The 27,484-nt window shown below is 39.9% G+C and overlaps 1 protein-coding gene across 3 annotated transcripts in view; it reads left to right on the top strand.

Moving 5' to 3' along the window:
- The first annotated feature begins 1,238 nt into the window (after positions 1–1,238).
- MED27 (mediator complex subunit 27) overlaps positions 1,239–27,484 on the top strand; it is an 87,994-nt gene continuing 61,748 nt past the window's right edge. For 2 of the 3 annotated variants that reach the window (XM_010193096.1, XM_010193083.1), the window contains exons 1-3: positions 1,239–1,437; positions 1,894–1,900; positions 4,391–4,535. In XM_010193096.1, coding sequence (XP_010191398.1) covers positions 1,239–1,437; positions 1,894–1,900; positions 4,391–4,535 — 351 coding nt within the window. Of the gene's footprint in view, positions 1,438–1,893; positions 1,901–2,226; positions 2,234–4,390; positions 4,536–27,484 lie in introns of all 3 variants that reach the window. The other variant, XM_010193089.1, reaches the window with a different exon arrangement.

Here is a 27,484-nt window from a genome sequence, read left to right as displayed (position 1 = left end):
TTTTCTCATTCTTCATGCTAAGTAATGGAGTTTCACTTATTGATACCTCGCATGTCATCTGAGAACATTTAATTGATTGGATGCAATTTTCAGACTCAGTCGCATGATAGACAGAAAAGTGTCACTGAGCGGAGGGCAAAGTCTCGCTTCACTTGGCCACTGATACATCTGCCAGCCCTTGTCGTATTAATTTCCATTTTACATATTAAAAAAAAAAAGCACTAAAGGATATGACTGTGCTTACTGAATTTAATTAACACCTTTATGAAAGAAGTTGTTATTTACTTTACAAGTTGTGAAAACAAAAAACCTAGCCCTATGCTGCGATTTACTCTGTATGGAGTGACTGTTGGCTTGTGTAGCACTTCATTTATTGTAGGCCTATTTGTTTTACCTGCACTCTAAGGATGAAAAGAGCTGGCGGTGCCATCGGAAATATAAGCAGCTCCTACAAAATCAAACCAGTACTATTTAGCACTATGACAGCACTCTTGAACATTGCAGTGCTTTGCAAACATTCGATAATGAAGGCCGGGTCCTCCTCCTGTTCATTTCAGCAGCCATCACGACTGAGACATGAGCTGTAACACGGGGCTCAACCTTCAAATCTTCACTCTGTCTGAGAGTATAAGGCTTATAGAAGTATTCTAACTTGCTTAAAGCTAAGCACAGTTGTTACAGCAGGACAGAAGCCCTTGCTTCCTATTTTAAATGGTTTTACTTCTGGCTCTATGTCTGGAAAAATCCATTCAAATCCACACAACATGCAGAGGAGGGGAATATACGCTATATTGTGAACAGAGAATGATGCAAAGCACAGGAAAATAAAAGAAAGGAGGCCATTTGACAGGAAAAATGTATTTCTGAGGAAGGAGAGAGGTATTTCAGTGCTGCACATGCCAGTGCTCATTTCTTTTGCCCCGGTGCCGGGCACTGATCTCCTCAGCTGCTCCTGTCACAGCAAGTGGGCACAGGGCGCACGGGGCTGACCCACCTTTGCTGGAGAAATCCCTGAAGTTAGAAAAAGGGGATAAAAGGCTTAAAAGTAACCAGCTGTGCCGCTCAACTGCTCTGCGATAGCCCTTCAGAGAAGCGCCGCTTCCTGACTGAGCCCCGCTTCCCAGCCCAGCCGCCCTCCCCTCAGAGCCCGCACTACATTTCCCAGCTTGCCCCGCGCCGCCGCGGCCTCGCCGCGCTCCTCACGGTCCGGCGGGGGATGCCGGGCCTGGCCGGCCAAGATGGCGGAGGGGGTGCTGAGCCCCGGGGTGAACCTGGAGGCCTTCTCTCAGGCCATCGCCGCTATCCAGGCGCTGCGCTCCAGCGTGACGCGGGTCTTCGACTGCCTGAAGGATGGGATGCGGAACAAGGAGACCTTGGAGGGCCGAGAGAAGGGCTTCGTGGCCGCCTTCCAGGAGAGCCTGCACTCCGTCAGCATCAGCGGGCCCTGAGGGGGCGTCCCCCCGCGTCGGTGGGCAGCTGGGCGCCCGGGCCCGGTCCTGTGGTGGCGGCGCGGCGGGGAGAGAGGTCCCAGGGTCCTCCCGGCGGGGCCCCACCACCCCCAGGCCCTGTCCCCTCGGAGACGCCCGGCGGTGCCGTTTGCACTCCCGGAGAAAGTTTTAGGCAAATAAACGTGAAAACGCTCCGTTTTATTCTTTTCGACATCGTGTGCGTCACTCCTCCGTGGTGTTTCATTCCCGAGTCTCCGAAGGGATGAATGCCATTTATAATATTTACCTGGTTTTTGTTCTTGTTTTGGTTTTAAAAAGGAGCTGTTGGTACGGTTGCCTTGGCAGGAGGAATGCTTTTGGTTGCAGGGTGATTTTTCTCTTGCGTAGGTTTTTTTGTTGTTGTTCAAAAAAATTAAACACTTTTTAGGCTCTGACCATTCAGTAGCATTGAAGTGGTTCAAGACTTACCGTTTTATTACCAAATGTTGTAAGGCCAGAAAGTTAGTACACGTAAATCTAGTTGTTTAGTACTAGCAGGTGTGTTTCGTGTAAATGGAGACAAACTGTTGAGGCTGATGGGCCATGTGGGTCCTGCCAGAGTGGCTGTATCCCGCTGGGAGCTATCAGTGCTGTTCAGGGAGATGTCCAAGGGCATAACCACCCTTTCCCTGCATGCAAAATCATAACTTGGTTTGGGGTGGAAGGGACCTTAAAGATCATCTCGTTTCAACACCAGTGCTATGGCCAGGGACGCCTTCCATGCTTTCTGTCCCTTGAGATTTAGGGTTCAGGGTGTTCTGAATGAGAATTTGTTTCTTGCTGGCTAATTGGCTGATTTTTATTTTGTTCTGATCATGATAATACAAGTTGTTTCCTACTTCTTCCCTTCTCTTGGGAAAGATAGTAGCTAATCATTGTTATGGAGGATGTCGTGCACTGTTTTGTAGACTTCTGTTGTATCCCTTTGATTTTTATTGTTTTCAAGTTGAGGAGGCTTCATGTAGGGAACCATTCCTACATTCCTTTGGTTATCCTTCTTGTCTTGCTAGGTAGCCTTTTAAAGGGTTATTTAGGATAACCCCAAAATCTTGTTCCCAAACGATAATAGATAGCAGTTGGCTCTGGCCTGTCTTGTCTCACGTGTAGTATTTTACAGTCCTCTACTTTGCAGCCTATCATCCAGTATTTCAGTGCTGTGAAGTTCTTGTGCAATTCTTTGCAGTCAGTCCCTGTCCTTACTTCCATACCTGAAAGCAGCTTCATCATCAAACTTCACCAGTTCCTTTCTCACCATCTCTTCCACAGCATTAGTGGCTAGGCTTATCAGTGCTTTGTTGACTGTTTCTTTACTAATTCCCTCCAAGATATTTTTTTTTTACTATTTTGGAGTATATTTAGTCTTTTTTGAAACGTAACTGCCCCAAAATATTGTAATTTATGTAGCATCTAAGTGTTATGTAGTCTGTTATGCGTTTGGGATGCATGGGGAGTACTCCAAGGTGTGTGAAAGTTAACAGTATCAGCAGCTCATGTCATGAAAATATTGACTGAGATCCCTATTCAACAAGTCCTTAGTTATTATGTTTATTTACATTTATTGTGTTCTTCTATCAGTAACTATTAAGCACACTCATGAGTGTTCAGAGTATCAGAGTCTTAGAAAGAATGTAGTCCATGGAAACTTGAAGGGATGATGATTAATAAAGGCAAAATTTTGGGTAGTAAAGTGTGGAAGTTTAATAACTTTCAGTTCCCTGATTGTTTGCATTTATTTTCATAATCTTCTTTACATTCAAATTGAGGTATTCGGGATTTTTCTTTAGAGAGATTTTTCAGAAGTTGCCCCTTTGGAGGGTCCAAATCCTGCTTTAAATTTAGTGGAAATTCGGAAGTTCAGAGTAGGATGTAACATTCAGAAGTCAAAAGGAAAGGCACGCAATTAGTCATGTCGCTTGAAAATCTGCATTTTATATCTGTGCAAAGTAGCCAGTCTGTCTTCTACAGTTGATTAATGCAAGTTTTAAAAATTGCTTAACTTTTGTTATTATTAGATGTAGTGTTTGACAAATGAGATGTGAAGCAATAATAGATCATTTCACAGTGAGATTTTTTCCATGGGAAAATGCTGCTTATTATGCTTTAGTTGAGTATTTTGTGCACGTCTACAAATGTACAAATTGCTCATGGAAATCGGAAGATGCTTCCTTGCCCTGAGAACTTGGTGTGCGTGTAGAGGCAGACTTAGCAGGACAACGTCCAGGCTTAGGGCTTATGCCAGTTCTTCTGTGTATTTATATGAAGACAGTCTTAATTTCCAGTTCTTTAATGAAAAGATGAGACACCTGTCTGCTTGATGGCTGTAAAAATACTACTAGTATTGTAGGCCATGCTAAAGTCAGAATTCTATAGTTTGTGAGGGTATGCATTGCTCAGAAGATGCCCTGGGTTCTGGAAGTGCTTCTGAACAGGACCTCCCATAGTTTGACTCTTACCAGGTTGTAGGACAACGTCCAGGCTTAGGGCTTATGCCAGTTCTTCTGTGTATTTATATGAAGACAGTGTTAGTTTCCAGTTCTTTAATGAAAAGATGAGACACCTGTCTGCTTGATGGCTGTAAAAATACTACTAGTATTGTAGGCCATGCTAAAGTCAGAATTCTATAGTTTGTGAGGGTATGCATTGCAACTCTTCCCAGGTTGTCTCACAAAGACTCTTGACTTGTACTTTCTCTCCTAAGAAACACTGAGCTTAACGACTAACAGACCACTTTAAGTTATTTGGATAATGAGAGTGATTGTTTTTTATCAAGTTGGGGTTGTATTTAAAACCCACTTAGATACTAAAATAGAGTTCATGCGTGATTACTGTGCCTGCAGGAGGATTGTACATCTCATATAACTGTATTTGCAGGTCTGACTTAATGCCATTCTCTTTTCTTTCAGTGAACTGGAGCGTCTGAGCAACCTAGTTGGTAAACCATCTGAGAACCACCCCCTGCACAACAGTGGACTGCTGAGCCTAGATCCTGTTCAAGACAAAACGCCTCTTTACAGCCAACTTCTTCAAGCATACAAATGGTCAAATAAGGTAACAGAGTACATCAGTGCAATTTAGTTGTGTATCCCTACAGAATGATTTGTGATACAGTAGACTTCTGAGTGTATGAGACAGTTAAAATTGCTGAGGTTTTTTTTATGAAGTTGAGGAGAATAATATGTACCTAATGTACTTTCAAGGGTAAAAATGGTGTTTTAATTGAGAGGAGGCTTTTCTGTGATATGGAGTTGTGCCCTTGTTCTTCAAAGAGGGTGTTAACTCCCAAGCAGAACAATACTTTTCATGTTAGCTGTTTAGTGTCTTATGTAGATCTAAAATAAAAGTATATTGTGTCCTTGAATCTGGCAGTAAACACTGTAGCAGAGGACAGTGGGATATTAGAGCAGGGAATCAAGAGCTTATGTCACCTCCAAACCTATTTCTAGGGAAGAAACACACAGGGAAGTTGTCATCAGAAATCTCGATGCTTTTCCATACCATTTTCTGTTGCTAGAAAACATTTGCACCTGCTCTTAGAAGTAACTCAGGATTGAACAACTTTGGCATTCCTATTGTTTTTGTGTTGCATATATTGGATTGAATTTTAAGGAATGTTTAAAAAGGCAATGTTTAAAAAAAGTGATTGCTTTTGTTGAAAGAGACTTCTTTCTCATGAACATAATTCGGTTCCATAGACGTGTATGCTGAATGTGTGTAGAGACAGAAATTAGGTATCTTTCCTTCAGTGCTCTGAACATAGTCTACTTGTGGATCAGAAATACTGCTTTCCTCACATCTGATTTTTATTAAATAAGCAAACATTGCATTATTGCAGTTATCACTGGTCTCTAAGCATCTGTGTGTTTCAGGTTGCCTGTTCCCATCCTAAATTTTTTGAGCATGCTTATTACTTTTTATAGAAGTATTTAAATGAATATGTATTTAAAACCTCTGTTAAAATTATTATTTAAATACTGGTGAGAAAATTGTAAAAGATGGATTCGTTTCTGCTATGGCAGTTGTTAATAGTAGGAGATTCCAGAGTTGTAGGTTTTAACAGCCTTGTACAAGACAGCAGGAGTAAGCAAGAATAATAAATCTGAAAATATTTAGGGCATTATTCCACATTAAATTATTTATTGCGATACGTGAGCAAGGAAGGCTTTCAGTCTACACAAGTACTTCGTAGGCAAATTATTGCTATGCATTGAGCAAACCAATTAATATTACTTGGAATTTAAAATAGAATACTACAACAATGTTAGTGTGAATACCACAACAATGTTGGTACAGCCACTTTTCAGAGTACAAATATGTGTTACTGTCTTCTACAATCAGTAGAATTCAGCACTGATAGAAATTTGGTGTGGTTGGAAAAAGGGAGGCAGGAAGGATTTTTAAGTAGAGATTTATTAGTTGAGAAAACGTTTCATGTTTGCTTGTGTTTCTTGCTGTTAGCATCAGATTATTGGCACTGAAGAAAAAATAATTAATTTGCTACTTCTGGAAAAAACCCCCATCTAACTCTTATATGTGAAAACTTCTGAACTTGTAATGCAGTTAAGTCTTCAGTGATGTAATTACTTACAGGTCACTGTCAGAGGTAACTCAGTTGATAATGGAATAGCTTTGGCAGCGTTGTTCTAGTAGTTTTTTTATTAGCTTAGAGTATCATGGAGTCTTGAAGAGCAGTTTTTTGTAGTACTGCATTCTGATTTCAGAGAACAGAAAGTTTTAGCATCCCGTGCACTCATGTACTCAGTTAAATGTTCCAGAAGAAAACAACCATTTTTTTCCTTTTGTTTCTGTTGTCTTTGACTTCTGTTTTACAGCTAAAATAAAAGATAATGTTTAAGTTGTATTTAAACAGACACTGCCTAATGGTTCTTCTGAACTTTACTAGCATCCTTTTTTAGTGTGTAATAACCAGCAGGCATGGATAGGTTGCCCCTATTTCTAAGAGCAGATGTTGCCTGTGTTACGATATTAGCTGCTGGATTTACCATTAGCAGCGAAGAAACTGTCAATGCTCATGTATGTCGCTGCTTAGTTCTTCATCACTAAATACACTCCCTGAATAAGTGTTATTTCATTACATCTTTTGGCTGCCTTCCGTTCTTATTTTGTGTGTCTGGTGTTATGTGCTGCCTCGAAGGGTGGATTTAGATGTGGTGATGTGTCAATACACTTTATATCTGTCCACATTTAATTTTTAATTTGTGACCCCTTTGTGGCTTGCTTGCTTTTATTTTTGATGAGCTGAGATAAGGGCATTTTCCTCTCTCGTTGATTGTTCATGCATTACTGATGGCATGAATAGCCACATGGCTGCCGGGGAGGGGAGGTGGAGTAGAGTTTTGGGGCTGTGGAGCAATTCCAAAAGGACATTCATGAAATACAGGGAAAATGAACTCACAGACTTTGTGGTGCATGTTTCAATGTGTGCTGTTTATTTTTAAAACACAGGGAAGCTGGTTGTAGTACCAGTTATCGTTTAGTTTTGTATTCTATTTCAGCTGAGGCTATATTTAACATCATTTCTTTTGGTTTATGAGATAGCAGACATTAGAAGAATTAATTCTCTTGATCTGCAGCTTTGTTTTGATGCTGGGTGAAGCACGTACCCAATTTTGAGCTCTTCTTAGATGCATGCACAAGATTTTTGGGTTAAGTAACAGTGCTGGGTGGGAAGTGTAGTGAAGGTCATACTCACAGGCATAAATAGAAAATTTTAAGATGTGAATGTAAATGCAGGAGATCAGACTTACCTGACACTTTTCAACTTGCTTTATTTACCACGTTTAATATGTGCAGCTGTGACTGGTTTTATATGGTGAGACTTGCATTTAGGTGCACATTTAGTGACCGAACTCTTTAGCTTCATGCAGTGGAGATTAATTGCATTTAATTGTCGCTTCAGAGGTATAGGTTTTATGAAGTTTGTCCCAAACCTTATTTTACTGTTCCTTTGAGTCACAACACCACTTCCTCTGTTGGAGTATCTGAAGTTTGCCTGCTTCAGGTGTACAGAAAAGTACAGTGGGAAAAACGAAAACTTTCCTTACAGAACTGTGTTATCTTGGCAGCGTTTGTTATTTATTAGCACCTGCTATCCTGATATTTACTTACTGTAGTTTACTCAATACTTTTGCAGGTGGCAAAGTTGTCCGTATAATGGAGGCAGCTGTTTGGGAACACAACAGCTTGTCAGATGCATTAATTACATACACATGCAGCTGTAAAGGAACTTTACTTTTTCAGGTGTTTAACAGAGCTTACAAGCTTTAGCTGAAAAACACCAGAAGCTGAAGTTGGTCTTAATGCAAGCAAGAGCTAAATGGTTTCTCTTCTTTACTTTAGCTTCTTTTGTGTACCAGTAGAAACCATATAAGTAAATTACTTTGGCTGTGGGGTGCACGGAGGTGTGTCGTAGCCATGGAACAATATTTAGGTCTATTTGATAATATTTTTCCTCTTCAGTTTTGTTGAAGAAAAGAGTTTTTCTTCATTAGAACTGAAATGCTGTTTCCCAGAAGGATCTGTATGTGCCCGGTAATGTAATACTCAAGATATAATATTAGATAAGACAAAAATGAGCTATCATCCTGTGTGGGTAATGCAGCTAAGCTATTACCAGTAAGTTAGGAAGTTTGTAGAAATCAGTAGGGGTTTTTTTCTTGTGGACTGACTCTGCATGCTTCTTGATATTTATTCTCGATACTGGGTGACAAAGGGCTTTTGTGGGGGGAAAAATACTTGTGGATGATGTGATTAAACCAATATCATGTATATATACCTCTCATATATGAAATGTTTAATAAAGCTTGTGATGGTGTAATTACCTGATCCAGCTATAGTAATGCTGGCATTCAGGGCAGACGCAGGTTTTTGGAATCTCAACATCCTCATTCTTTGAGTGGTATGAACTTTTATTTTCCATCTGCTGCTTCAGCGAGGTGAGTTGTTGCCTGCAGTGTGTATTTGTTCATCCTCTTTGCCCTTGGCAAAGCATTCCCGTACCCTCGCCCTGTGCGTGCCTGAGGCAGTGTTTGTTAAGGTGTTTCCAGTGACTCTAGTGGAACAGAAAATACAAACGTAGTTTGTGTCCACTGAGCAAAGCAAATGCTTTTATAGGACAAGTTCCTCCTCTCTTAGTGGGGTGCTGTCAAGTAGTTTATGCCCAACATTTCAGCTTTAATCACTGGTAGGATTTTTTGCTTGTTTGGTTTTGTTTGTTTGAAGAGCATACGCAAAGTGGATCAAGTACCAAACTAGTACCATAGAATTACATTTTTTTACCAGACTTAAGCACTGAGTTTGTTGGATAGCAGCAGACTAAGCCTTCCCTGAGCTGCTGACTGACAGCAGTATTAGCAGGGTTTACTTACCCAAGTGAAGACTGTCTTTTCTGTGTCCTCTTTATTTTTTTCCTCCCTTTGCAATAAAGTTTTCAGACTTTTAAATACTATTACTAACAGCAGTAGAAGTGGGGGAAATTCGGAACAATTCTAGTCTTGAACAGATGATGTTATTTTGATTTATTTCCTTGACTTTAACTTCACTGAATTTCAGTGTTTATGCTCTGCTGTTGTCAGAGTTGTATTTGTCCATTCGCTTTACTCCAATTGCAACACTTCTGTAGTTTGAGCCTGTGTGTGTAGGTGTGTGTGTATGTGAGTGATGGTATTGTTTTATCATCGTGGGATGGTACTTAAACATGATAACCGTGTGTTTGGGAAGGCTGTTATCTACCACTTCAAGCAGAAAGCAAAAAATGAACTTTTCTGACTTTGTGACTTTCTGGGTGAGTAGGATTTAGATGAAATTATTTAATTTACTCATCTGTTAAAATAAGGTTATGGCAACTTGCACAAACTTTACAGTATCAGTGTATTGTAAATATTCCAAGTGAACAAATCTAGACAGCAATAATCATAATTTTCTTTAAAAGTAATATGCTGGCAAAGACAAAATAAAAAACCCCAAACAACTGTTGATCTGCACATTGAAATACACTAAAAAATAGTTGGTTTTAAATTTGTTACTTCATAGCTTCCTCTCATCTTTACATAAATTTAAAATCGAACTCTTGAGATAATTACCATTAATGAATTAAAGTGATTTTCTGTCACATGACAGAAGAGAAAAGGAATATATAGTTTCTATTTATTAAATTATTTTGATGTGTTCCCTGATAAATGATTTGCATAAATTGTGTTTGTTGTAGGTCTCAAAAAAAGAAATCAATAGAGCCTGTAGAGAAAGTCCAGACTTGTTACGACTGCCCTTGGTAGCTTAGTATTGATTAGACACAACTATTGAGTCTAACAACAATAAATGACATTAAATGTGAACCATAATAGTAGAGGAATACTGCTGAAGAAATATATATTTTTTTTCTTGCTCATCTTGATTGTAAAATGAAGTGCTCATTCCAAGGAACATTAATTTTAATTTTTGGATGCGCTCAAACATTTTGAATTTAATGTAGTTTTACAGTAGCATGGACAATGTAACTAAATTACTATGTTGGCAGTGCTTTGGAAGTTGAGGCAGATGGCCAAGATTTTGTCCTTTCAGGACTTTTTCTTCAACAAAAATGCAGTGTTGTAATATTGTGACATGCTGCTGCATGGAGATCCAGCTCATTCTGCTGAGACTTCATCCACCTGAATTGGGGAAACATTTTCTTTCCAGGTATACTGTGATGTCAGTGACAGATGTGCGGTATTGAGGAAAACCGTATCATGGTAACTGCATCATCTAATGCTTCTGTAGTAGCTTTTGAATATCAGCTGCGCTTGCTGGGGTAAAGAGTGGGAAGCTTAGTGGGGCAGCTTGAGATACGGGTATTCAAGTGTCAGCTCTGAAAAAGTTACTTAGATTTCAAGTGACCAAAAGCCCTTGGTTTGCTCACAGAAGGGAACAAATAAAATACAATAAGATTTGAATCGAAGCAAAGTGACAAGTCCTGACAAGGATATTTCTGTTGCACTCTGAAGAACACATTTTAGTCTGCTTCGTAAGAGCAGAATCAGTGCTTTACAGAGGGAACTGGAGTGAAAAGATTTAGGGATTACGGCTGTGGACTTGCTTTCCTGTGCAGATAAGCCCTGGGAGTTTGTTCCTGTCACTGAAGAAGTGAATGATGCCCGAACTGGTGCTTTCTTGTGCACAGGGCACCAAACAGGAGCTGGGCCACTTGGGTTCTATTCTTGCCTTTCTTATTAATTTTTGTTGTAACCTTGGACAAGATGCCTGAATTTTTTTCTGCGCCTCGCTTTTCTTACAGATAAAATGGGATAATAATACTTAACCTACTTCTTGGGAGAGTTTCTAGTCTAAATGTGTCTCAAGTGCATTGGGTTCTTTGGACAGAAATGCGTTGTAGATGCCAAGCATTATACAGCTGGTGACTAATGTTGTTTGCCTGGCAGTTTGGAAAAATGCCCTTTGTGGGCTTTTAATTTCATGCGATTTTGGGCAAATGTTTTGGTGAAACTCCCTTGCTGTTCAGAATTACATTAATGTTCTTTTTTTTCTTTTTTTCTTTTTTTAATATGAGTAGGAAACAGGTGGTTGCCTCTCTGCCTCAAACTGCTGTAGTTATTAATTATTGCTCAGTTGTCTGCTTGGAGGATAATGACTTTTATTATTTAGTCACCAGCAATGGCAAATTCAGGTAGCGTGCAAGTTGTTCTTGATATTACAATGATGGGGGGAAAAACCCCTGGGAAAGCTATGAGAGGAAAAAAATGCTTGTACCAAAATGTGAGGAGGGGCAGGAATTGCAATAGTCTGTGTAGACTTTACTGGAGAAGGAAAAAGGTGGGATGTGAAATTTTGAGCTCTGACTTTTGAACAAAATTCTAACCCAGGGCTATCTTAACTATTTCATTGTTACCGTGTGTAACTGTAGAAGTGTTTTGACTCCTAATAATTGGAACAAAAGGAAATAAAAATGACCAATTTCTTTTTTCTTTGCACTACTGAAGATTCAGTGGCAGGTGAGAATTTGCTGCATTTGCCTCCGTGTACCAGTATATATGAGGTTAGTTATATGATATATTTGAGGTTAGTTTGTTACTTCAGGAAAAGAAGAGTGATGATGAGTAACTTGTTGCCTTAGAAAATGATTCTGGCTTGTTTGGTATGCAGTTTGAATGTTTTATATCTGTGATCTTCCCAGAGTTATAATAGTAATAATTCACACTAGGGTGCTGTTGTGAAATAAGGTGGTGTGTGTCCAAACAGAATTTGCCTTTCTTGCTGGATGTTGTTAGAATACTTTGTTTTCCATCTGAAGCAGCCTGAGAGCATGATAGGGTGTTTTTCTGTTGTTGTGTTTCTGGTGTGTGTTATTCAACAGTATTTTTCAAGGCTCTGATCAAAATAATGCTGTAAGCAGTGCCAGTCTCACTTTTCCTAATTATGGGAAGTGATATATCAATACACACTATTATAAATCACAGCCCCCTTGTCAGCTAGTGGGAATTATTTAATGCTTTGCAACACCTTTATTTGCTAATGAGTGGGCTTTTTTGCCCTGTTTCTTTGATAAGTATTAATGTTCTAGCTGTTAGCCTATTTCAGGATGGAAGTGATTGATGTTGCTCTGTTTTAACCAAAACACTTCAGCCCTCTCCCAGTTCTTCCTCCCCTAACTCCTTTTTTTCCTCTCTTTGTACAGTTCGTGTTGGTTGGATGAACTATGTAATTTTTAAGTCAGTGATCACTTCCCCTTTTGAAGCTGTGTAAAGTGGTCATCAAACCAAATTGGTTAAAACTGCCTTGTTTTGTATCAATAACAGACTGTGAATCAAACTAAGCCATGCAGAGGCACAGAAATGCAGAACATAGATGAATAAGTCATGGTACAATCGTTATGTTGGGGAAAAAAAGGCTTTACTTTTAGAAGTTGAGAAATGCAACAAAGTCCAACTGGAAATCCATGTTGTGCAGGGATTAATTGAAGAATAGGTAGGACTGCAGAACAAGAGGAGTTCTGTAAGAAACCCTTGGACCCAGGACTCCTTTGAATTTTGTATTTCCCTGTTATCTCGGCAGCTCAGACTGACTTGCCACTGGTGATGAAAGCCCGACTTCTGTGCCAGTGGATAGTGGCCACCATGAAAGCACAGGGGATGTTTTCAGAGCCTCGAAGTTGCCTCACTTTCTTTGAGGCAAATTAAAGATGTTTGTAAAGCATTTGGGGACCTTCACATGAAGGGTATTCAAAGAACACGGACACTAATATAAAATAACTGATACAGTTGATAAGCATCCCGTTGTTATTCTTTATATGGAAAATAATTTTTTTATAGCTTCTAGGGGAAATCAAATAAAATGGAAAATTTCATGATGTCACCCTGTTGCTCTCTGCTATTGTTGTCATCAGGTCTTTTTGTGTGACTGTTATTTGGTTTTTTTAACACAGAAGTGCGCTCATCTCTAATCTCTTTTAGAGTTCTCTTTTTGGGCTGACTAAAGCTGGCTCCCTCAGACAGTGCACGGAGTGATTTAGTTGTTTGAATTGCAGATAAGCAGTACACAATTCTTCCCCATTGTATCTAAATCAGATACTGTTGCTAACGGGGCTACAAAACATGGAAATTTCCTAAAAGCTAATAAAATTGCAAATACTCAGTGTAAGGAGCTGTATGTAAAGTGGGGTTCAGAGCACTGGTTTGGCTGCTGCTTCGTGGAAATGTACATTTGGCAAAACTGTGGCAGCAGAGAACAGGAACATCGCACTCGGCTATTTCATTCCTAGCTCCGTTTGTTGTTGGTGCATCTTCTTGTGTGAGCTGGCGTTTAAATCGATTAGAGTTGTAAAATCCTGAAGTTCTGGAGATAAAGATGACTTATCTGTCCATGTCATCGCTTTCTCTGTCAATACGAGATTAGTCCAACCAAGTGTAGCAATTCATTTTATCTAATTTTAAAAGGCTGAATGTAAGGCTTCCACTTGCACAAGAAAGAGGAAAGAAAAGGAATAAATTCTTGCAGCCTCTTCCATTTGTTCTGCTACAGTATACCTAGAAAAAGATGTCCTCTGAATTACTGAAAAGACTTAATGACAGCTGGTTGATTCTGCCATGTGCTGGTCTTTCACATTTTTTGATCTTTTCCCAGAAAGATCAGAAGTTTGCGTATCCTGAGCAGCCGTTACCTGGTGTTGTGCTCTTTTGTGAGATTCTTGGCTTAGTGTGAAGCATTCAGTTGTGCTATGGTGCTCCGCTGAGTTTGCTGAGAACTGAAGTGCTCGAGTTGAATGCCTAAAGCCAGACCGTGAGAGTAACCTGCGAGGTGAAATGGCACATGACTGCAGTTGCACGCTTGCCTGGTGTCTTAGGGAGTGACAAATGCATTTCTTGGAGTGTGCATGTTTTTATATGGTCATGAATTGGCTTGTTCCCAGATACCCCTTCTTCAAAGGCGCATGTGCTGACAAGCTGACAATAATAACCAATGTACTTGTTGAGTAGAATTAGTATATATCATCATTATGGAAAGTAATGAACATGTTGAAAAGCTACGGATATTTTCGAGATTGCTTTAGGTTTGGTTGGAGAGCGAAGTATAATGGCTACATCTTAGAGGATGTAATAAAATCACAGAGGTCTTTGATGTTCAGAGTTGTGCTTTGGAACAAGTAGTTCTGTTCAAAACCAGCACCTGTCTCAATTAATTTGGATTTGGTTGTATTTGGAGTCTCTAAGCTTCTGTAACTGGCAGCAACACAGGATAAGAGATGCTTTGTGTACTGCATGGACCATTAGACACAAAGGAATTATATCTGGATGTGACATTTTACAGTATCTTCTAAAATAGATGTATTTACTTCTCATTATATGAAACTGCAGTTCCTGTGGAAATCGATATTGAAAATACCCACTAAAAGCCTCCTAGGATCTGCAAGCATGCACAAAAAGGAGCTGTATGCATGTACCGTTACTCACAAGTGGTAGCTTAAAGTGAATTATTTTAATCTCTTCATGTCAACAGCGATCGAGTGTATTTTCCTTATTGCAGCATCTTGTTACTGCTGCAGAGGATGCAGAGTGTGGACCAGAGCAGAAAGAGTCCTCAGGTGTCTTAAAACTGTTTTAAGCTGCCCATGGTTTGAAAATATTCAAGAATCTGTGTTATGAGCTGTTTGACATTTTTCCTATTCCAAATGCTGAAGGGAATAAATCTACATAAAGAGTGTTAAAAATGCGAGAGTCTTTGTGACAACGTCTGGAATCTCCGAATGTTTCTTTATTTCTCTTTTGGCTGACCACCATGATAAAACAGCTGAATCAAAGACCTTCTTTTATGTATAAAATATATTTTTTTGGGTCTTGGCGGCTTGTTTCCAGTTTTAGTCTAATTCAGTTTGAAACAGCTGTTCCTAATCTCTGCAAAACAGTTTTTTGATGGAAATCATGACATTCTCAACTACTGCAGTGTTACTGGGCTCTATCTTGTGTCAGAAGTTGGCTTTTCTTTATGGTAAAAGAACTCTTCATTCAGAGAAAATGTCACTTTTGTATCAAATAAGCTTCAGTTAAAAGAATAATAGCTGCCTCCTCCCCCCAGGGTTATGTCTCAGGGAGGCTGGATATGTGTTTCTATTCCTATATGACTTTTAAGAAAAAACATCGCTGTGTGTTTTACCATTAGATAGATTTTTATTCTAATGTTCCCTGCCCTGCCCATATGCTTTCAGTTGGGTTCTATTTAGAGTTTTCTCTGCAGTTGTCTCTGCACTCAGACTTAACAAGTTCTCTGGCTTGCCTTATGCTTCAGTTTTACTCTGGAGTCAGATCTTGTATTTTCAGAGTTTTTCAATGTAGCATTTTCAGTTTGCTCAGTGCCATCTTTTTCTCTTTTTTTCCTCCTTGGTTGGCTGCAGTGCTTGGTGCCTCTTCCAGAGCTGTTTGTAGAAATTTCATAGATCACAGAGCCAATCAAGTCTGTAAGCTCTCTTGTACCTGAGAAAGCAAGAGCTAACCTTTCATTTCGGTTTTTTTTTGGTTCTTTTGGACAACCTAGCGTGTAATAAAAGAACTTGCTGTTTAGCTGATGGTGTGAACAGTCATACCATGTGTGGACATTTCAAAGTACTTCTGATGGGGAGGGTAAAGGTTTCCGGAGTGGCAGTGTTGCCCAGTTTGTAATGGGACTGGAGGGACTCTGGGGTTGGTGTGCTCTTCTTTCCTGTCCTTAGCTTGCTGGATACAGTTTCACAAGTCATTTTATCATATCATAGAATGGTTTAGGTTGGAAGGGACCTTAAAGCTCACCCAGTCCAACCCCCATGGGCAGGGACACCTCCCACCAGCCCAGGTTGCTCCAAGCCCCGTCCAACCTGGCCTTGGACACTGCCAAGGGAGGGGGCATCCACAGCTTCCCTGGGCAACCTGGGCCAGGGTCTCACCACCCTCACAGTAAAGAATTTCTTCCTAATGTTTAGTCTGAATCTCCCCTCTTCCAGTTTAAAACCATTCCCCCTCGTTCTATCGCTGCCTGCCCTTGTAAAAAGTCCCTCCCCAGCTTTCCTGTAGGACCCCTTCAGGAACTGGAAGGCTGCAATAAGGTCCCCCCAGAGCCTGCTCTTCTCCATGCTGAACAGCCCCAACTCTCTCAGCTGGTCCTCGTAGGGGAGGTGCTCCAGCCCTCTGATTTTGTTCTGCATGTCTTTGTTTTCCCATTTGCAAACTGAGGATGTGCTACAGAACACATACACTGAGAGATCTGAGAGAAACTCTGCGTGCGAGTAGGATCACTGCTGTTCGCTCATATCTGGGCCCACTATGGACAAATACCACCCTGCAGCCTCTTTTGGGTTATCTTGTCCAAGCACAGCTGAAACAAAACCAACATCTAACATGACACAAAAGCTTTACTACTTAGAGCTGTTAAATATGTTTTCAGTTCCAAATTCAGCATTTTGCCTGGCAAATACTTTGGAGTGTTTATTGTTTTCTTTGTGTTTTTTTCCCACAGTCTAAAAAACCTGACTTGGGGCTGCGGTAGGATTAAGTGAGATTACTGGCATCTTCTTTCCATTCCTCTTGTGTACCTTGTATGAATACATCCTGATAACTATTGATATTGCATTCATCCTGCAAGAAGCTAAGACCTTTAGTGTCTGCTGATGCTGCAGTTTAGATGTTGTGTTTTTCTTGCAAGTAAAATCAATTGAGACAAATCTTGGTAACTTTTACAGCAAAATAAAATGACTATGCCAGGCAGCCATTGGAAGTTTTTAAAGTATGGGTATGCTCTTAGATCACATATACAGGGTTGTCCCAGCAGAATTGATTGGTTGATCTACTAGGTTTAAAGGTCAACTGTAATCACATTTCGGGAAGATTGAAGAAGATATAAAATTGCTACAATGCTTTTCTGGGTCATATACCCGCTTCTGGTGCTCTTTGCTTTTCCCCTGTGCATCTTAATTTACTCAGCTGGAGCATCAATACATAAAGGGCACAAGTCAATGTGCTTGCTTTCTATGAGGGAGCCAGTTAGTTGTATTTCCTCCAAGCCAGTGCCCTCCCTCTGGAAGAGCCAAAGCGGAGAGGAGTCGTCCACTGCGCTCTACAGAGATGGAAGAAACAAATCTCGTTCAGGGGAAGGCTGTGAGGAAAGCTTCGAGGATGAAATTGTCCGTTCAAAGTGCAGCACTGATGGAGGAGAGAGTCGATGTAGCCCTCTGAATGAGTGGAGACCTTGGATTGTGGGGAATCAAACAAACATCTCATTAGTAGGGTTTTGTGTGTCAGCCTGGTATACAGATGTCCGTAGAGACCAAGCAGCCTTTGGATATTGTGTTGTAAATGTAATGTTTCTAAGTCATATTTCTGTGTAGTAGCAGCCATATCTGCATACAGAGGTGAATATATTTCTTGATAATTTTTTGCAAAAACCCAAATGAGACAACTGCTTTGGCACAGCAGGTTGCAGGAACTAAAAGCAGCAGGGACATGGAATGTTCCCTTGCTCAGATACAATTCATTTTCTCTGCAACAAAGCAAAATGAGTCCTGAAATGTACAGGGAGTTGATGGGGAGAAAAGGAAGATTTAATTTAAATTCAATAAACCAAAACGCATTATTCTTCAAGATTTTTCTCTGGTGCACTGTACTGCTGTTGTATTAATTTGATAGGGCATTGTTTTTGTTAAGGTTTTGCTCTTTTCCTGTACTGATAAACTCGCTGTCCTTCTGTGTGGATCTTCCATAGAGCAACAGAGGAGAAAAAGTGTTTAAAATAGAGAAGACTTTAATGGCACGGGAACTGTTCCTGAATGGGAGAATACTGCGTTGCAAATGCTTTTAGCTGATCTTCAAAGAAATTTCAAAGTAACTTTATGATTTTTTGTGGCTAGCAAATGCATATTTGATGATGGTGATGCCATAGTAAGGGTTTTGTTGCATTAACAGCACACGGAAGGATGACTTAAGAGTAGCTTTCCCCAGAAGACCTGTTGTAGGGAATGTGAACTGTTTTTCAAAGGTTATTTGTAGTAGAACTCCCAGTCTAAATTAACTCAGAGCGCTGTCCTTAGTGCGTTTTAATATATGCTAACTTGCAAAATGTCGTAATTCCCAGATGTGTAGAAATCAAGGGTCTGTGGCTTTTCTGTAAGCAGCCATGACCTGCTTTTAAAATAGACACTGATGTGCAGCAGTGGCTGAAGACTCTGCTTGAGTGGACTGAGGAGACATTTATTGTGCATTTAGTTAAGGTGGCCTTTTCCAGAGGTTCTTGCTCTGATGGCCATCTCGCTTCAGTGTGCGTTTTGCTTTGTCAGCCACGATGTGAAGTCTGGGAAACTAATGTCTCATGTTCACTACACTTATATTCTTTCCGTATTTACCAATTTTTAAATAAATGATGGACCAGGCAAAGTTTTCAGAGGCTTGCATGATCAAATCCCAGTAGCAGCAAGTCAAACAGTGCCTTGACTGACTGATTTGGTTTTTGTTTTCTTGAAAGTTGCTTCAATCTGTATTTTATTATTACTACTATTTTTAACCCTTGATGGTGTCTGCCTTCATTAAAGAGGTACTTACGGGAACAATGACTTCCCTAAAGTGCAGCATTAGTGCATGGATGGTACTGGAAATGTGATTGCTCTTTTTCTGTACGCAGTTGCATGTTATCTTGATTAGTAGGTTAGCAAGACATTATTGCAGAGACTTTGAAGAGGTTAAAGAACAAGAATACACCATATGCTCAGGAAGCTTCCAGGTTACAGGGAATTATCAACTTATAAAAGAACGCTTCTCTGTGGAAGAAAGTTTACAGGGTAAAATAAACAGTCAGCAGGATTAATATTAGTGCTGTGCAAACTTCATGCCTTTTTCTCCTTTTGTTTTCCCTTCAAATCCCAGGGCTCCAGCATCCCTCCTTTCTTCAGCTTGGTAACTGCAGCAGCACATCGCTGTTTTGAATGGAAACAGTTTAATACAGGATCCATCAGTTGCCAAATAAAATACTCGTTAGAAAAGGGAAAGAAAAATCCTTTCATTATCAATAGTATTTAAACAAAGTAGGTACTTAATAGTTCTCAATCGTTTACTCTGAGAAGAGCAATGCCAGTAGCAGCGGTCACAGCAGGCAAAATGCTGGGAATTGGTTTGCAGGTTCTGTTCTTTGCTGTTGTACAGTGTTGTACTCCTCAGGCTTGTGTCCAGAAAAAGAGAAATATGGTTTTTGAAACACCTTCCTTAAAACACACTAAGTTTAATTTCTTATTATTTTAAAGAACAATAATATTTGGCTGCTCATTGAGAGGGATAATAAACTTCTTTCATAACACTGCTGAGCTTATGCTTTCATCAGCGTTCAGACAGTGCACTATCCCTGCACTTTGAAATGCTTCAGACCAATTTTTATTCTTTTTTAAGCACTAGTTGTAATCTGTAACAACTTTTATATGTTGGTGTATTTACTCAGAACAAATTGCACTTTGCTCATCATCAACAGAATTTACATTGGAATTTGCATTCCAGGAGTTGTTGCAGCCTCATAGGGAAACGTTTGGATTTCAGGAAACACAGGTTATGTTATTGAGTAAACCAAATCTGGAAATTGCTTTAATCAAATTCCTGAACTGTAGAAAGTTTGGATGAGGAAAATATTTCACAAAGGCATGGGAAAGCTGATGCTTTGACAACAGTTCCCTGACTTTCCAACAGTAAAACCGCATGCTGAGGCCTTTCATTTCCCCTGCCTTATACCAGCATCAGCAATTCTGTCAGTGAGTTTTAAGAAAAATAATAAACACCTGTAAAACACTTGTTTTAATGGATTATTTTTTTTAAAAATGTAAATAGTCTCATTGCTAAAGCAAAGAAGATGTCAGCATAGTCTGTAGCTGAAGAGCAGCACCCGTCATGGTGTGCAGGACAAAATGATACTTTTTTGTTAACTCCAGCCACTGACCCCTTGAACACCCTGATTTGTGGTAGGAAAGTTGCAGAGAAAGAAGAATCTTATGTTTGGCTTTAAACCTAGGTTTTCATCTGTCCTGTGATTCCCTAGAGAGCACACATATATATTTCAAGAGGTTCCTGTGGTCAAAGAGTTTATAATGATTTGACCTTTCTGAAAAGTTGCAGGTTAGTTTTTTTAGATTATTAAAAGTCCTTGCATGACTGATATATTGCTTAGTCATGATGGCCTTGAAATGTAATACTTAAATTAGTTTGAGCTCCTTATGCATTTATCAAGAAGTCCATTGCCTGTTCTTCAGGCGTTTGTGTGCCAGTGCACTGCGAGTCCATTGCCTCTGAGGATGTCGAGGTCTGAACCAGGGCTTCCCTTTGAAACCAGCCAGCTGCTGCTCTGCTCCAGCGAGATGTTGCAAACTTCCCTTGGCAAATTGTGGGCTTGTTCCACAAATTAAATAAGTCTACCAGGATGAAAAACAAAAAAAATAAACTCCCCCCAGCTTGGTAATGCTGCCCAGTTGCAGTCTGTGCCACCTCTATGGGTTTGAGCCTTCATTATGCAGCTTGCGCTCAGCGCACTTTTATTTAAAGCAGAGCTAAAAGTAGAACTAGATGGCTGACGTTCATAGCTGTTCAGTATGATGTGAAATTACTGAGAGGGGGACGGGACGGAACGAAGAGCAGAGTGCTGCTGGTGCTGGGTGGATTACGCTCGTTTATTTGCACAGAGCTATGCAGGACTGTTCAGAAACTCTAAACTAGGCCATGCTTTATCAAGGAATATAAGCTAAATGTAATAAGTTCTATTTTGTCTTAATCTCGTTAACTTTTGTTTTGATTTGTGCACTGAAACGAGGGAATTCAGTTTGCTGTGGCTGTTGCAACAAGCAGACAAACTCTTGCTACTACGTTATTGCAGCATCCTTGTGCAGATTGCTTTTCACGAAGCCTTCTCCGTATTGCAAAGCCATCTGTTTTCCTTACTGCCCAAGCATTGGGCTCAGTAATACAAATTGCAAACTGCTCTGTGGCTTTCAATTGTTCCTGTTTGTTTAATGCACCAGCAGCAAGTCGTCAGCTCTTCAGCACCATTTATAAGTTTTTCTTGCTCTTTTTTTTTTTTAATGCCTCAGGCAAAAACTGCAGTTGAATGAATTGTTGGTTGTTCATGTTGCTGAATTATTGGCTTGATAAAATAAACTTTGGGAGGGAGGTAGGTAGTGTCCTCATTTACAAAAGGATTTGCAGCCAGAGAAGCGATAGAAACAAGTTAAAAAATCATGGTTTGCGAAAAGCAGGATTTTGCTCCCCCACCGCCCCAGTTTCCTTAAATGCACACCAGTTTGTCATATTGCTGCTGGTGTGATCTCATACAGAAAGATCCTTTTTGGCTGTGTAAGTACGCACACTGCTGAAGAGTTAAGGGTACTTTTGGAAAACTTAATGTTGAATTTATCAGCTTGTGCCTGTTTCAAAACCTGATTGTAATGTAGCAACTGTGTAGTTTTTAAATATAATTTCCTTGTCTATCTTTAAGACAAGAAATATGTAGGTCGTCTTTTTTTTCTTATACGTATAATATGTTTTTACACTCAAGTCACTGTTCAGGCTAAAGTAGTCACTTCCAATATTCTCTGATGCTCTGCACCCACCATGCTGCATTGATGGCACCGTGGTATGCTTAGCTCCATAAAGTGTTTGCTTCCAAACAGCTCAAAACTGTTAGAGGGGAAAGGGTTGCTTTGGTTTTTGAGGTGAAAAGAGGTAAGAATAAGTGAGAATATGGGGTACAGCATTTTGTGGTGGTTCAGGAATGGCAAGTTTCGGAGGGCAGCCAACCATATATATGGACGCATAGTGATTTTATGGGAAGTGATTGAGATGAGGTGGATACCAGTTCACAATAGGGTGGTACTGTAATTTGGTTACAATGCAAGCCGTGTGCAGGGAAGTCGGTGCTGTTCCCTTAAGTCGGCTGGAGTTTTCCAGCCAAGTAATGTTTTTGATAATGTACCATAAAATAAACTGAACAGCTATGGAAACATTTCTTCCTTCTATGTATTTCAGATACAATGTCAGACAGCTCAAATGTAGCTGAAGGCTTTGAGTCTCGGTAGCATCTGGAGCCTGGTGAGCTGCTGCTGCTGCTGCTATTTCGGTCAGGCTGTGAGGTACAGCAGTGAGGAGCATTGCACGGGGCAGCCTCTGCCATGGGGCAGGTCTGCCAGTTGCTGTGGGCTCCCTTCTGGGGAGCTGTGAGCTCTATTATAGAGGTGTGGGGAAGGATAACTCCCTCGGAGCCTCCCCAGCTTTCTTCAAGAGACGATGTAACATTGTGGTTTTATATCTTTTTATATATATATAACTGCACCCTTCAGTAAAGAAGGGTGAAGTAGTTGAAATAATTACAGAAATTTGTCTTATGGTTTGAGGGAGGAAACACTGCTCTTGGTCAGATGAAGCTGTATAGAAAAATTTGCTGTTCCAATCGAGCGTTACTACCTTGTCTGTCGCACTGTGGTCGTTAGTGCTCTTAATTTGCCTTCCAGTAAATATGCCAGGTAAGCCACTGTGGCCAGCCACATTAGCTTTCTATTTATTTCTTTTATGATGGCCACTTGAAGCAATAGATTATGTCTGCAATTTTTACTTCATTAATAATGAAGTCCACAAAGCAGTGAGAGGGATGTCTGTTTGCTTCATGCCTTCAACTGGGGTGCTGATGAACTGCTTATTTTGATCGGTAAGACTTTCGTAGTGATTTTCAAGATACAGCAATAGGATATGTCCAGATTCAGATGAGGAGCTGACATGTCCGTGGGTTAGATGTTAGACATTTAAGCGGTAATTAGTTTATTGAGGAGTGCCTGCAAGACAGCCGATGCATGGAAAGTCAAATGTGTGTCAGTCCACTTTGAAGCCCGTAAAAATTAATAGTTTAAGTTTTCCTAAAAAGAACTTAAAGATGGCTCAGAGTCTTAAAGCTCTTCTGATAACATCAGAGCAAATTCCTAGCTAAATAAATAATCTGTAGTGTTTATCATTTCCAGAAAGTATTTTTCCCAATTGTGTTGTGGCAGTCAGTGACAGGAGAACTGTGGGGCTCGCGTGGGTGGGGATGTTTTGTGCCGAATACAGTGACAGCTGCAAGTCTGGTCTTCAGAAACCCGCGTTTGGCCCCGAGTATCATTCTCTTTCCCCTCTATTCCTATTTTAAGCGCAGGAAAGAGAAGCATATGTTTTCTTGTATCAGCTACGGTGGTGTTACCTTGTGAAGCGTGACAAGGTCGTGTGTTTGTATGGCAAAAGAGGAAATCTCAAATTGTGCTCGAGGTGTCTTAGATTTGCTTTTTCCCCCCATATTAAAGATTTCCGTGATACACGTGGTTAAATTTCCATTCATGTAGGTATGCATGTGTTGATGCTACATCGCTGCTCCTGAAATTGGTACTGTTATATTATTAATATTGCAGATCATGGCAAGACAGGTGTCTTGCATTTAATATGGAGCATAAGAAGGTTTGCCTGCCCCATATGAAAATCTCAAATTGGAATTGAAGATGCTATAAAAATTTAAAAGGGACAAGGTCAGCCTGGAAAAAAGGCAGAAAATAATTTATTTTTAACAACAGATTTCCTTACCTGTTAGTGCCTGTACTAATGGTTTCAGTTATTAACACTCGAGAATGGTTTTAAGGATTATTTTAATTGTAAAGCTACTTAGTTACCATTTATCTAGGTGCCTGCTAGTTTGGGGTTTTCTAGTTGAGAGATGTGAGAACCGATCGAAAGCATTTGGGCTCCTGTGTGCCTTCTGTATGATCAAACAAGTTAAATTTATTTCACTCAGAAAAGAAAAGATAACGGATGACTCACTTGCTTTGTACCAACATCTTTACTGAGGGGAGAAAAGCGGATAGGAGGGTTCTTCATTACAGAAAGCAAAGAGAAAAATATTCAGTAATCTAAAACTGAAGTTTAACAAATTCAGAGTACAGCTGAGGTGTGTGATTTAAACACTCCGGGTAACTAAGCACTGAAAGAATTGGATAGGAATAGTATGGGACTTGAAAGTTGAGCACATGAATATTCTTGGTTTTCTAACTGTATTTGCTATATTATAAACGTAAAAGTAACTTGAATTAGGTAAGACTAAATGTTTGCAAAGGTTCTTTTAGATTGACTTAATATTTCCCAGGAAGTCTGTGGAAGGGATCGACTCCAGCTGTCCAGGCTCTTAACCATGACATAACTTTTTTCCTGTCTGTTCTGTGCTCACTAACTGTGAGCCTTCTAATTTGAGGACTCAAAGTGAGAAGGGTCTGTATCCATGAGAACATGCTGTCCTCCCGAGCGCAGAATTTAATTTGAAATTTCAGAGTCTCAGTTTTTAACTTATTTTCAGCGAATAGCTGGCAAGATGCACTTCTCTCCCAATTAGTGGCTGATGAAGACAAAGTAATTGTGAACTGCTACTGACTGCTCCTTTGTTTCCAATGATAGAAGTGAGGGTAGAGTTTCCAGCCTTGCCATGACCTGGCTTAAAGCCTTTTCTGGCTGATTCGAAGCCTTGCTGAGCACCTGACTGCGGTTATTGTCTGTAGAAACTCTACTACAAATATAGTAAGTAGTAAAATCTTTTAGTGGTCTTCAAAATCTGAGATTCCTCAGATCCACACCCAGCCCGAGTGAAATAAGAATTGTGAAGGTAAATTTAACAGGATTTGCAAAGGGGCAAGATAAAGGAGGAAAACATCATGGGAGGCATCTCGGAAGATAAGTGTGGGCATTGTGTGAAATACTGTAGATAACATTTTGTGCGTGAAAATGGGAGCTGAACAACTGCCTCTTCATCCGTGCGGTTCTGCACACTGGTAATTTGAGGTCCTTTGGAAAGAAGCACGTAATCCAAGTCTGAATCCTTAGCACAAGCAGAGTGATGTAGATTGCATAGGCAATATGGACTCAAGTGTTTCCTGGCTACTGAATTCTTCACTTGTAACCATAACAATTTTAATGTAACTTTTTAAACATGTGTAACGATCTGTGAAAAACCACTACTTTTCTCCTCAAATATGAAATGTTAGGTCAGCACAAGATCTCGCTGTAAATGGTGTGTTATAAATACCTAGTTAAATACAATAAAAAGCTTTTGGAGAGGATTTCTTCCTTTTGGTTCCAGTGAGAGAGGGGTAAATGGAATAATTGATGTGCCCTGTTAGCTGTCGCCCAAGTTTCATGTGGCATCTCTTTCCTTTGGCATGCATATAGCAGCAGCGCATTTTAGCACCTCGCCTACAACATCCACCTCCTGACAGCAAAACTTGCCAATAGAAAAGCATTCAGCACTTCATTATTTCTACAACCTGAGTGCATTTGCAAATTAATTGATGTGTGGGAGGGAAGGCATCTGCTATTGTAGAAGCCCTTAACTGTTGCAGCAAAATTAGAAATAAACTGGTTAGCTGCAGTGAGCTGATACGCTGTTGCAGGTGTTGAATCCTCATCTCATCCATTTTTCTTGTTGTCTTTGATTTATTTTTTCTTTAAATAATAAAAACCCAAACCAAACTGCTCACTGAATTGTGACCATGGAAATAAACAGCATGATAAAGATAATACCATATATATTTATATATGGGTAGTTAGCAAGTAGTTTCTTGCTGGCTCAGCACCAAAAGAGAGTTTTAATTAGGCCTGTAATGAATGACTGGGAGCATTTAAAGGGCTATTAATCTTGTGGTGTAATTGAATTAATTATAATATCACTATAAGCTCCCATGAAAATAATATGAAGTGAATTCCATTTATCTTACTCCTAAAGATATTTTTGAGGTCTCTTGGCTTCATCTGAAATACTTCTACTGGAAATCTTCAACAGTGACGGAGAAAACTGTACCACAGCTTTCTGTGCTGTTCTGTTCAGTGCATTAAGCTGTACCCAGTCCTGGGCTGCTGCTGCACCTCTGAACTGCGAGTGACTTCTTCCAACAGGGTGCATCATTTCTACCTTTCATTGCACGCTGTAGTATTTCCTTGTTTTTTCTGGTTTCTGCTCGGTTAGCATCTCGTGGCAGATAAGAATAAGAATACGTGATCTGTTTTCAGAAGTAAAGATTACAGCAGCTTTCGAACTGTTACTCTTTGTGCTGCGGTAAGAGATGCGTAGCGGAAGAGGTGTTTTTGCAAAGCATATGGCTGTTACACTAGCTCAGACTACAGCAAGTTTTGGATGTGGTTGTAAAACATCTCTGTGCTTTTTGCACTCTCTAGTCAGAGTGTGACATCTTCAACAGATGCACAGATAAACTTTCCATAATCCACATCTTTCCTTTCAGAAGGGGAGATGAAATTCTCGTTTGTAGAAGTTGTGGAGGAAAACCTCATCTGTAGGAGCCTGTTGCATGCTTGGGTGTTGGGGTGTGAGCGGTTGGTGGGTACGCAGCTAAGCACTGGAGTTACTGATGTTTTTGGTGCTGTCTTCTTGCAGATGCAAAGTCAGCCCTGCTTTTGTACGGACCTCAGGCCTTATTAGAGCATTTAAAAAATCTATTTACAGAACCACGTGCATAACTGTGGGACAAGCACGTTGCTCAAATCCACCTTCTCTCTGCGTTGGCTGATGCACTGGCTTGTTTACTTTTTGTAACCCTGCGTTATCAGGTTGTTTTGGTTTAATATTCTTAAATTCTACAATCGAGTTGTTTCCAACCTTAATTAGCCCTGCTGGGATGGTAGAATTGTCTTTTTTTTTGTCAGTAACTTTGCTAGTCACACTTTTATATTTCCTGTCCTCTGGACTATTACAGATTTTGTAAATAGTTTAGAAATGCCAGCTGGTGATGTATGGGGCTCTTTAACATTTCTTTGATTTATGTGCACTGTGCTGAAAAAAAGCAGAGGAAGCATATTATTCTGGAAAAAATGTTGCCAGTCTTCAGTTTTTTCAGTCTTAGTTAAAAGCTACGCTTTTATCAATCAAACCTGATAGATCCTTTTTTCGTTCCTGAAAACATTCATAACTTAACTCTTTGGAGTCGAAAAAAATAATTTGACTAAGACTTTTATAAATGCCTGCCTATTTTTTGGATGTCTAACTTGAAATGGCTTTTAAACTGGCTTTTCAAAAGTCCTGTTTCACGTGTTGCAGCTTGGTCATCTCAAAGCAGACATTCAGCAGTCACTGACGGTAGGGTGTGTGTTAGTTTTTTTTAAATAAGGTTTGGCCATGTGTTGCTGTTACCAATAGTGCCGTGCAGAAACTGATGTAATAAAACACATCTGAATCTCTGGCAGTATGGAGCAAGATTATTTCTCTACCTTGTATACAAATGGCAAGGGTTGCAGGTTTGTCATTATCCAGCTTCTCATGCAAGTGTCCTAATTAAAAGCAGAGAGCTAATTTTTCTGAAGCCTGGTGTTCTGTTTAGGACAAAACTCCTGAAAGTCCGTGTTGTAAGCCATAAATGCCTATTCAGAAGGGTTTAAAAAAAAAGATAATTTGGTTTTAATTTAAATTTCTTAGTTAATGCATGATACTGTGTTAAC

Source organism: Mesitornis unicolor, unplaced genomic scaffold (assembly GCF_000695765.1).
Source record: "Mesitornis unicolor isolate BGI_N332 unplaced genomic scaffold, ASM69576v1 scaffold3161, whole genome shotgun sequence".
NCBI classification, from domain to species: Eukaryota; Metazoa; Chordata; class Aves; order Mesitornithiformes; family Mesitornithidae; genus Mesitornis; species Mesitornis unicolor.
The sequence above is the reverse complement of the archived record's forward strand: the minus strand, read 5'-3'. Positions and strand labels throughout refer to the sequence as shown.